Consider the following 12,545-nt stretch of genomic DNA (forward strand, 5'->3'; position numbering starts at 1 on the left):
TTTTGGGTAGTCCCAGATTTGAACCAAAGTAGTATAGAAGGGTAGTGTGTCTCCTGCAAAGCACATAGTGTAACATGCAGATGAAAGATTTTTAATTTATGTAGATAGGTAAGTGGGCTACTGCTTTTAACACAGAGATCATTTTGCTACTTGCAGTTCATTATTTGTGATCCTTCTAAAGTAGCACAGTGAGTTATGAAGGAGATGTGACTCCTACACTTTGTCTCACTGTCTCATGTAATACATCTTGTACATAGATTTACACACTTACATGATCTATTGTCAATGTATAATGTGTATGTTAAGTAAAGCATTCTGACACCCTGCATCGGAATGAGTAGCGCTATAAAAGAAATAAAATCAAGCTATTTACATTATTTGTGTAAATACTGGGACAGTTGCTTACCTCATCGCCCTCAGTGACAACTGATGTTCTGGTCCAAGTGGCTCCTATCAAATTAAAGAGTTCTAGAAAAATACAATCCAGATCCTGGTTAAACTCAGACCATAACAATGAGAGTAGACACTTAAGACTGATCGAAAGGCTATGGAGATAGAACCCTTCACTTGAACACCTCGCACTCCTCAGATCTGAACGTCTCTCCTACAAAAAACACATCTTTGCAAAGAAAAGCCACTTTCTTTTGCAACCAACTTGACCATGCGAAAAACAGACCAAGGGCTCTATTCGATATCACCAAATAACAAACCACCTTTACCCCCCCCCCCACATGAAAGAACAGCCCCCAATGAACGCTGTGATGAAATAGCCAACTTCTTCTCTGACAGAATTGCTAAAATCAAACTTTCGCTTCTCTCTGACTCAAGACCCACCCCGACGACTCTACCAACATGCAAAGCTCCATGGAGACTGCATCATATATGTCAACAACGGACCTGGGGGGACCCAAGAAATACCAACAACAGCACTCTTCCCTCCAACCAAAGTATAATGATAAGTGGACTGACTTCAAACTGATGAAAGAAGATGTCCAAGTCTTCAAATAATTGCAAATTTGAATCCCACATCCCACATTAGGGACCCATTCCCTTTCGCCTTAGTACAGAACCTCAACAATATAATCTTTCCTTTTTGGAACAAAATCATTAATGCCTCTCTCTCATCTGGCAGAGTCCCTGAGTCCCTGCAACTAGGAAAAGTCGCACTCATCCTTAAAAAAACAGGTTCTGATCCCAACGACTTCAATAACTTCAGGCTGATCACCAACCTTCCCTTCATAGCCAAATCGATCGAGAAATGTGTCCTACTTCAACTCAACCAGCATATTGACAAATTCAACCTTTTAAACCCTTTCCAATCGGGCTTCCGGAGCGGCTGTAGCACTGACACGGCTCTACTCAATAACTCCGATTACATTAACAAATCTCTTGAAAAAGGGGCCTCTTGCTTCCTTATCCTACTTGAACTGTAGGCTGCTTTAGACACTGTGAACCTTCCTGCCCTACTCAAGACCCTCAAGAGTCGCTCTGACATTAACGGCACAGTATTGAAATGGTTCTCACCCACCTACATAATCGTTATCAACAAAAAAAAATCAACAGTTGTCTCTTGAAACCTGTTATATTGCGACAAGGTGTTCCTCAAGGATCAATCCTTTCTCCTGCTCTATTTAATCTCTTCATGGAATCCCTCACAATTATTCTGAAACAAGCAGGGGTCAAGTACCACCTATATGCTGGCGACACACAACTATACTACAATATAAAGTCCCGTAGAGGCATCATCCATCTGAATGCCACAGTAAAAGAGATACAATACTGGTTAAGCTTCAACCTCCTAAAACCGAACACCAGCACTGCAGGTACCAGAATGCAAATAAAAAATACCCTTGTGAAGTACTTCTGCCTTAAGTTCCCATGCATGTACCAGCTTACCTTATTATTTGTGTACGTGAAAACCTGTTGAGCTAATTTAAATTCAAGGTATCTGGGTGGCAAAAGTGAACTTTCCCACGTGGAGTGATGGCGATGGATCTTTCTGGAGAGAGGGGGGTGCCATCTGACCCAGCGAGTGGTGGAGTCGTGAAAACAATCTGTGCTGCCCCTGCACCTTGGTGACTGCTCCACAGGCACTCACGGGGTCCGTCATGCCTTTCACGACCTTGCCTCAGCGAACCTGGCCAATCACTGCGGCTTGCACCAGGAAAGACTACTGAAGGTGCCCAATCCACATGTGGCTGGGTGCGGAACTTGCAGTTGTCAGTTTGTTTATTATCGTGATGCTGATCCACTGCGTGATCTGGAGACCCAGGGCCTGGTCAGCTCAAAATGCCCTTTTTTTCCAAAAGGGGCGCCACACTTGCTGTTGCAGGGAAACTAGTAAAAAGTTACAAAGTATCAAGCAACAATTAATAGTCAAATAGGCTTTATTTCGATATGAATATATCTTTAAAAGCAACACAGTACAGTTTTAAAATACATAAAAAGCCTTATTTCATAGAAAACAGTTATACAAGAATCAAAATACGAAATACAAAAGGCAACAATAAATTACATAAAATAGCCATAAAATCTCAATTAAACAATATCACAAAGCCTTTTGGACCTGATCAACCAAGCCCAATTTGTGACCGAGGTTTTATAAGTTTAAAGGGAAAATCTTTTCAGATTCCTTATTTTTATATTTAATTTAAATATATTTGTTTGAGGTTTATATTCAAATTGACTCCCCTGTTTAAATTTTCTAATTTTGTAATACCAGTATGGTAGCTAATTATGACTGCATGCAATTTAAATTTGTAAGTATTAATTACTAGGATAGCTTATTTAGGCCTGATCCATGGTCAAATGACTCCTTTTGGGAGTGACTGCTCTTTTGTTCAGACAGAATAAGAGCCACAGTAACGAGATTACCTGACACACACGCATATTTTTTTCAAACAAGTAGAACTTTGAACACATTTCATTTTCCTAATCACAACAGTAGCATCCATAACTAACCCTGAATTTTACCACGAGAATTGCTGAAATGTGAGTTGTCAGTCATTACATTGTATTCTATTTCACAGGGGTTTGTGGCTGCAGTTTCGCCTTTCAACTTCACTGCAATTGGGGGTAACCTTGCCGGAGCCCCAGCCTTGATGGTAAGTTCAAGTTGTACATTTTGGAGTTTACATTAAAAAAGGGGATGCTTTACTCTGATCAGGATGTTACCATCTAAGAGATACTTACTGAGGTCCTTACAGGTTCTTACCGAATCCTCCAAATCTGTTGTATCCCGATTGAGACCCTTTCATTTTTAGGACCCTGACACCCTTACGTCTGAAGGACCCCGAAACCCTTACGCCTGTGGGCAATTACCAAGACTGTCACAACTGAGGATGCTGATCAGAACCTTCAGAATTGAGGGTCTCAGTTAGGGTCTCTCAGATTTGATGGTGTAAGTGAAAATTCATGAACATCTGCAAACAGCCTGACAACAGTTGGTCGAATCCTGCTGAATTAGCTGCCACACTTCTTTTTGTACGCAGGTGGCTTAGCGTGTTTCAAGTAGCACAGCACAGTAAAATGGACATAGATGTACATATTGAAAGTTACCCTTGTTCTTTTCTTTATGAAGAAAGTATATCCATGGACTTTCCCTCTAAATATTTCTCATGTTTACACTATTCAGCGATGATGCGAAAACACATCCAACTGTTCGTGCTTTACTCCTGGAGAGCAGTGAGTTACACAATGTTAATCTGTTGTACTGGTTTCAAAATGAGTAATTGCTCATAGACGTTTTGCCCCATTTTCAAATTAAAAGACACTGTTGGACTGAATCCAAATAGAAACAGTTGACCCTTTTCCTCCTTTGTTGTTTTGGGGACACTGTTCCTATTCACTATCACCTGTTTATACTTTTAGCAACGTGTCCTGAAAGAGACACCAAGCCTCTTGAATGGAAACATTACTTTGATTTTAAAGCATACTTTCCTGTAGGTATCCACTCATTTAAGGATATGTGCGGCTTTTCTATTTTGAATGATTTATGAAGCCCTAGGCAAATAGAGACTCTTTTATTATAATCTTTGAGTTGGTAGTCTTAGCTGTTGCATGGCAGAGCAGAGGTGTAGACCATGGTGTACACTATCAGTCTATCCACAGACCGCTGCTCTGTTTAAGAGGGCTTGACTTCCCTGGCTCTTCCTTGTGATAATCAGAGTCTCACCTTCCAGCATATCTGACCTGGAAGCTGCATGCAATCAAATGTTCTAACAGACCTCTCGGTGCTAGACGAGTTGGTGGAATTGCCAGCCAGCAAAATGAGTCCTTTGAAAGACAGCTTTGAGTTTGGAGATGGCTGCGAGTCTAACCTAGCCATGCACTCTTGCTGAATTAGAATTTTGTTCTATTAATTTGGACGTTCAAACTATGGTTCCCTGGAGCTCTGTACAGGGTCGTACAGAACAAAAGAGGAGACACGGTTACTTACTGCACAGTACGTTATGTTATGTTATGTTATGTTAAAGAAATTTATTGAGCGCGACTAACACCATTAGGTTTCTTGGCGCTTATGCTGGGGGAGCAGTGAAGAGAGCGTGAGAGCAGAAACTAAATATAAGACTCAGTGAAGAGGAGGGTTTTAAGGAGGGATCTGAACCCGGGATATGAAGAGGACAGCCTGAGAGAAAAGGGAAGGGAATTCCAAAAAGATGGAGCTAGAAAGGAAAACCTTAGGCCACCGTGTTTTTTCCTCTTAAATCTAGGAAATGATAGCAGGGCCATCTGGGAAGACCGGAGATTGCGAGGAGGAGCATACGGATGGAGAAGAGAAGAAATAAAAAGAGGACTTTGGCCTGCAAGAGATTTGGAAATAATGCAGCCTAACTTAAACTTACAGCGAGCAGATACTGGAAGCCAGTGGAGACTTTTTAGGAGAGGACGAACATGTTGATCTCTAGGTTGGTGGTAAATCAGGCGGGCAGCCTGATTTTGGATCAACTGAAGTCTCTTAAGTTGGTAGTCAGGAATGCCTACATACAGTGCATTTGCGTAGTCAAGCCTAGAAATGACTAGCGCAAGCAAGGCCAAAGTAAGAGCTTCGGTAGTGAGTAGACAAGAGATTTTACGGATTTTCCTGAGTTGAAAATGGCTGGAGGACACTACTGCGCTGATCTGGGGCGTCATAGAAAGATCCTTGCTAATGACGACTCCCAGGCTTTTGGCTGAATTAATGGCATTGCACCAAATGGCACGCCTATAAAATGGATAACTAAAGATTGCTTGCTTACTACCACTGTGTCTCTATACTCCTTAACTGTACTGGCAATAATATAGCACTCTTCACTACTGAAATGCTCGCATCATGTGTAAACTGACAGTCCCCACTCTTTGACACTGACTCTTGACAACATGGAATGCGTCCGACAACGCAGCCGGCTTTCTTGACCTCACACTGTCCTGCATCAAAGACCACAACAGCTCATGTTTAGATTTTCTTATTGGATGACCTTATTTCAGGGCTTCCCTTTAAACTTATAAGACATTCTAATTAAAAACCCTCTCATTTTCAGAGTAGCAACTGTTATGGAAGCACTGTTGCTCTGTGTAGAACATTTTCTTCCCAAAGGTTAATGGGGCTGTACAAACCATTCATAGTAATCAGTACAATTAGTCACAAGGCATCGAGCTTCACACACAGTTTATATAAATCAAAGTATAAATAATGAAACATGAATATTGATATGAAAAATTAACCATTAACTAATGAAAGGGCTGATATAAAGAAATAGATTGAAAGGCCTCCTGAATGAAGAAATGTTGAGCAAGATATATTAGATACAAGGGGTTTCTTTCACAAATAAAATTCAGCATTCAGTAATTGAGTAAAAGGTCACTGGACTGCCCTCTCCCATGCAGGCAGATAGCATTCTCAGAGTGGAATCTGGCACAGACCCATTACTCTTCAAGAATGGAGCCATTTGCTTGACAGGTCAGTCTATCACCATTGGTTTGTGACCACAGTTTCACTCGCACACCATTGATAAAAAAGCACAGTGATTTGGAAAGAGGATGGGGCGCTATTTAATACAGCCATTTCCATCAGATTAGCAGTCAGTCGCAAAGGGCATTTAAGAGTTATTACCGACTCTGTGTGCCCTTAGTACACTGCAACTTTGCAAAGTCTGTGATTTTGCTAATTGCTGTTCTAGCGACAGCAAACGCTGTAATGGGCCCTGGATTCAGAACTGCTAAGGCACAAAATCAATTTCTCACAGCTGCAGTTACTTTCTGGAATGGTCATCGTGTTGACAAAATGCCCAACCGTCTCTTTTGGTTTTTTGGATGAGATTTGAAAGCCTACCTGATATCACCTACCTTGCCTCCTACCCTCTGAATTCTTGAATAATATTAAGGTGTAATAATGTAGCTTTCTATTGAAATGTGAATAATCCCAGTACTGATATTGTCGGAGGAGTGCTATAAAAGCCTGTTCAAAATGATATTCTGATATTGACATTGTTTTAAATAGCCTTGGGCACAGTGGTTAGCATAATGTATTGAAAGGGCTTGAGCACGCCTATGAATGGCACGTTTTACCCAAAAAATGCATGTTTGAACATCTCTCCAGTGTTCCCTACTTGAGTTTTGGCTGTTAAACCTGCTGAAATGTAGCGAGGGAACGTCTGGTAAATACGGGAACATGGGAATTCTGCTGCATGCTACAGGATTTTTAACTTTTTTTTTTATCAAGACGATAAATAACTACTAAACCACCAGCCTAAGGGCTAGGGTAATAAGGGCCTTCATCTACTTTAGGCAATCACCAGCAGCACAGTTGCTTGGGATTAGTATTTGTCTCTTTGTTGTCCAGTTTACAGGCCTACCCCTTTATGTATGTGTTAGGATTTACAAAGCAAAAACTTAGGGGGGTGATGGAGCACCAGATTTGGGGTGTTTGGGGTGCTACCTCAGGTTTGGGTTTACATCTTTGAATTACACCACATCACATATGTAATTTTGTAGATACGGGGGGGAGGGGTAGTTGAATTTTTCCAGAATGATACAATATTCGGTCAAGTGCGGAGGCGGAGATCAGAGGAGTGAAACCAAGTCCTGAAGTGCCAAAGTCTGTAGCTTAGCTACAAGACCACATCCCTTCCCACTTTATAAGCTTTACTTGGGTAGAAACTGTCTCGTTTGTGTACACTATAAGCTTTTAATCAAAATCATACTCATTGTTTCTGTTTGCATAACTCTATTGCATAAAACGTTTAATCACGCAATATCTAATATATAGTGTAATTCTTTATAGAAGCCACAGCACAAACATCATTGTGATTATGGACTGCCTTGAAGCGTGGGAAGCTTTTTCACATGCAGAGCCTCGTGGCACAATTACATAGATGCTGATGCAGCCATATTAAGGCAGTCATTAAACAATTTTGGGAGTAGTGCGGTGGCTCGTTTAATACTTCGCCCCCTGGGTGTTTAAGTATTTTTTTAATAAGTCACTTTTAGCAAGTAACTTTTCTAGTTTTGAGATAAAGGCCAGCGCCCTCTGTAGGGCACTAAAGGCCTTGCAGATTTACTCAGGCACTTTGAACCTACAAACCCCTGGATAATTGACGCAGTGACGTGCAAAAGTAACAACTGATCCATTAAAAGACTTTTTTTTACGAAGTAAAACTGCAATTTATTATGTTTCAAAGACGCTCTTGTACTTTTTGAAAATAAGTTCCCCTGCCTGTCTTCCACAATCACGTATTCTATGATCCACAAATGTGTTTTTCCTATTTATTTTTTCTTTTATATCTAAAACATAGTGTTACGTTCAAAACAAGCAAGGCAAAATGCAGAACATATGAAAATTATTTTAGGTCTGGCTCGACAGCGCAGCTGTCCGCATTACCTATTTCTAATAATTCTTTCAAACATACATTAATTGATTGGTATGCCGGTCCACCGAGTAGACTATTCTTTTTCCACACATGTTATTTGCTGCTTGGTGCATTATTCTACTTTCACAACGAGTGAGGTGTTATTTAAAAAAATAAATGCTTAATCTCATGGATTCAATGCATTTTTTAAACAATAGCTTTTTGTTTTGTTCTTTTTTACTTCAGCAGGCCTTTTTTTAATGTTATACTCTGGCTTAAAGTGCAAGTCAGGCTACAGGCTTTGCCAGAGCTTACTTATTTAGCTACGTTCTATAACAAAGTTATAATCTTCGTTTTTCCTGTTCTGTCTGCACATGTTATGTTGCACGCCCACAGTCACTCTAAGAATGTTGAGTTTACATCTGTTTTTTTTTTAATTCGTTATTGCTTGCAACCAAAGACTGAAACCTTCATTGTGTGATTTGAGCCCAAACACTGTCTTAAATTGATGTTTAAAGATTCTGCCTTTACTTGGAATACTAAAAAATATCAAATGTTTAGATCAGTGGTCTTCGACCTTTTCTGCAGTAAAATATATTTATTTTCAATTAAAGTCATCTCAAACTACTAATCTTATTAGAGATGTAATGGTGATCACATCAGACAAGATTAAATTAGTGTTCACCTTATGCAACGTTGCCAGTAGTGATACCTCAGTGCATCAGGCAGGGTTGCCCGCAATAGAGTTTTAAAAAAAAAAGCAAAGTTTGAAATTTGGAATGCCTTTACATTCAAAGTACATAGCAGCCATAGCTGCAATGCCCCTAGCTCCAAGGTAATATTAGAAATAAGTCTACCCAACATGTAATGTAATGTAATGTAAGGCTTACTTGTAAAGCGCGACTGTCACCCAGCGGGTATCCTGGCGCTATGATCTTTCATAACCTGAACACGAGAAACATTACATTTGAGCCATCTATATTGTTCTTGGGAAAAGATAAGTTTTCAGTCCCTTTTTAAAGGTGGAGAGATCTCCCGTACTCCGTAGAGAAAGTGGAAGCGTATTCCACAGCCTAGATGCTGCGTATCCAAAGGAGCGACCCCCCCCATCCGTATCCTCCGGATTTTAGGGACTGCCACTAGATAGGCTGAGGCAGACCGAAGGGTTCTAGAGGGAGTGTACCAAGAAAACATCTCTCGTAAGGAAGTCGGACCCAGATCATGAAGAGCCCGGAAGACCAGACACAAAGCCTTAAATTCGACACATCACATGATATATTAATCCAATGCCAGCTACAAATATATTTTGGGAATTCAACCATTTTTCTTCCTAACATCAGCTTATGAGTTCTGAAAATACACAAGTTTGCATCTGGCATACGCATTTTTCAATTTTGGTATGCATATATAAATTTAGCTAAGCAAAAGGTTCTAATTTAGCAGGCTGAGCTACAAACAAGCAAGTTACTTAAAGGTGGCTGGAGAGCTACCAGTAGCTAACAAGCTACTCTTTGGGGTAGCCTTGTCTAGTTATTTTGTACTCTAATTCCATAAGGGAAACAATCTCTATTAATTTAGATGCAGTCAAACAAAAAATACAAATTGTATCTGAGAAATAATCATCTTTATTTTTTATTTTTTATCCTGGGTGGTAGATTAGGTACCAATAAAATTATGACGTTACAGATTATTACATTTTATTTATCCATGCATCCCGTGAAACATCTGCAATTTAAAAAAAAATTGTCTTTTGACAAAGTTTTAGTAGTACAAAAGAAAAGCAAATATATTGTTACATACGCGTCAATAACCTAAAGTCTCGAGGAGGGTCAATCTTTCCAATTTTACAAAGTATTATTCTGCTTTTACCCATAAACAGATCTAGACCTCTTCATTGGCTGATTGTCTTTTAACCCCTACTATATGTTAGAGAATCAAACACTCCTTAATAACACCTTTTTCGAGTAGGGCTATGTATTACCACTCACAACCTCCTAAATCTTTCTCTTCACCTATTATCATTTATATTGTGTTCTTAGCTAAGCCCATTCTCTCATGTTCTCTTTCAGATTTTGACAGGCTTAAACTTTCTCCTTTCTGGTATAATCAAATCTTTAAAATAAATAAATATTAGATTACTTTTCAGGAAATATTGAATGCGTTTGGGCATTGTTACAGTTCAAGATAAGTTTAATTTACCCTCATTTTACACTTCTAAGTATAAGCACCTAAAAGCTATTGTTTTACAGTTTTACAACCCCTTTCCTCACTCCTAATTTTGAGTCCCAACCATCACGGTACATCTTATTCTTTTAATTTTTCCACTGACGTGAGAGCTTCATATATATATATATATATATATATATATATATATATATATATATATATATATATATACACACACATCTCGCTCAGATTGTACTACACAAATATTGTTTTTTTTTATAATAGTTTTTCTTAAGCCTTAGTTTTCTTTTTAAGTTTAACTTGTCGGCTAATAATAATTGCTGGTCTCGTGATAATGATAACAGTGACTTATTGCATATGTTCTGTGACTGTCCGAAGGTTTGTTTATTTTGGTTATAAGTTTGGGATAAGAATATTGATGTCTGTTCAATTATAATACTGTTTGATAGAATACACATGGTTACGGAGGTTCCTCTCATATTTGGCGCACTAATGTTATGGTTGGGAAATTTGTTCATCTACTTATTGTGATTGCATGCCAATTTATCATGTCTAGCTGAAAGGACACGACCAACATCACCTTTATCGATGGTTGAATATGTTATGCTATAATCATAGATTGGGTTGAAAAAATGTGAAATCCACCAAGCAACTGACTAAGGGCTTTATGTATGAACACATTTCCCCATAGACACAGAATGGGCAAAACCCTTTGATACTTCTGGCCCTAAAATAGATTTGTTAGGGTTACCACTTTCCTCCTTCCTGTCTAGACAACATGCCAATTCTCCAGATCCAACTACAATATTTGAACCTTCATTAATTCACCATTTTAATAGTTGGGTGTTATTTATATGCTTGGTTCTATTTTATGCTTCTTTCTATTTGTTAAGGCTTTACTTCTCTTTATTCTTTTTTTTTCTTTTTCATTTACTTTCCTTTTTCTTTCTTTTCTACCTATTTCTCTCCAAAAATTTATTAATATGCTTTTTCAAAATTAGTCTTTTTTAGAGTAACATATTTGTTTTATCTTGTTTGAAATATAACAAGATATGCCTTTTGACTGCTTTCAGATTATATACATCTTCTTTTTGTACTCATTAAAGTTATTACCCCTTTGTAGTATTTTGTGTCACTCGTTTTCACTTCAATAAAGCATTTCTAAAGATAAAAAGGCTGATTGAAAATAAATTATGTTTGAATTGTTATATACGCCTACAGCTGCCAATTTTATAGAACAATTGTGAAAAGATTGTCATTCCAGCGCCCCCCTGGAAAATTATTTTACTTGAAAAGGGTGTGACTTTAAAAAGTTTGAAGACCACTTCAGCAGCTCAAAGCAGTTGAAATCTCCCGGAGAAATGATGAAGGAATGAGGAATAACCAGGAGAAATGGATGTGCTCATTTCAATTCCCGGTTTATTTCTAGAGGTGTGCGGAATTTGCAGAGATTCACTCTGCAGAATTCCGCAGTTACATAAAAACTCTGCGAGATTCTGCGGAGTTCCGCAAGCAGACACAAACGGTACGTCATGCTGATTTTTAGCGCTTGGTGCTTTCCAAAATCAGCGCAAATGGCTCATATCACCCGTAGGCGTCTGTGCGACAAACACTCCAAGTACAATAGTTTGTTTTTGTGATTCTCAGAACAGAATTATGGGGTCGCAATCATTTCTTTGCACTGCTTGGATGTTTTCAAGTTGTAGATTTTCAAGCACAATATGGTTTGAAGGAGAACTTTCTCCTCAAGGACCTTTTTCCTGCCTGGCTGCTCCAGGAGCTCAAGTGTCCCGGTGCCAGTAGTGAAAAGGGCAACATTGTTATTGATGAATATGTTAGGCCAGTGCTTCATGAATGCAGGTATACCTCACCTCTCATAATCTTATTGTCAAACTTACAAAATAAACCCTGTCTAGGTGCATTTATAACTCTTGAGGTGGATAGAGTTGTCCAAGGGATGTCCCAGCTTGTTTCTCAAGCTGTGTGTGAATTGCACCAGCACCATTTAAAAGCCTTTTATGTTGCGTCTAGCGACACTTCTAGAAGCTGTGGAGATCAGCCAGGAGGAGCCCTGGCACCACTTCAGTGTGATCTTCACTGACTCTACCCATGGTCGTTTCTTCAGATTACTTTGGCAAAGATGAACTGCTTTTAGAAACAAGCATTGGCGAAGTAAAATATCTTTTCATGAAGCATTGATGTTTACATTTGCATGCTCTTGGAAAGCTGCAGTCTTCACTTTCCTAATGCCATTACTAAAGGTTTATTGAGTTGGACTCAATTCCCTACTGCGGCAGGCTGCAGTACCTTATACCATTCATAAAGTTCCCTCCAGCCATTGCCCCTTTGTCATGCCACTTTTGTATGTGCATCAGTGCTAGCTGTCTTCCTTTTCACAACGCTTAAGCATGTAAAACACCATTACCTACCATATATCAGTATACTTCACTTCAATACATAAAGTAACTTTATAATGAGACACTTTTCCACAGTGCCTGAGAATGTATAACACCACTGCCCGACCGGCACTTC

At 39.1% G+C, this 12,545-nt stretch overlaps 1 protein-coding gene across 1 annotated transcript in view; it reads left to right on the forward strand.

The window, feature by feature from the left end:
- The window catches only part of ALDH4A1 (aldehyde dehydrogenase 4 family member A1), a 184,929-nt gene that overhangs the window by 78,909 nt on the left and 93,475 nt on the right, over nucleotides 1-12,545 (forward strand). The window contains exon 7 of the mRNA XM_078642520.1: nucleotides 3,030-3,104. Coding sequence (XP_078498646.1) covers nucleotides 3,030-3,104 — 75 coding nt within the window. The remainder of the gene's footprint in view (nucleotides 1-3,029; nucleotides 3,105-12,545) is intronic.

Source organism: Lissotriton helveticus, chromosome 5_1 (assembly GCF_964261635.1).
Source record: "Lissotriton helveticus chromosome 5_1, aLisHel1.1, whole genome shotgun sequence".
NCBI classification, from domain to species: Eukaryota; Metazoa; Chordata; class Amphibia; order Caudata; family Salamandridae; genus Lissotriton; species Lissotriton helveticus.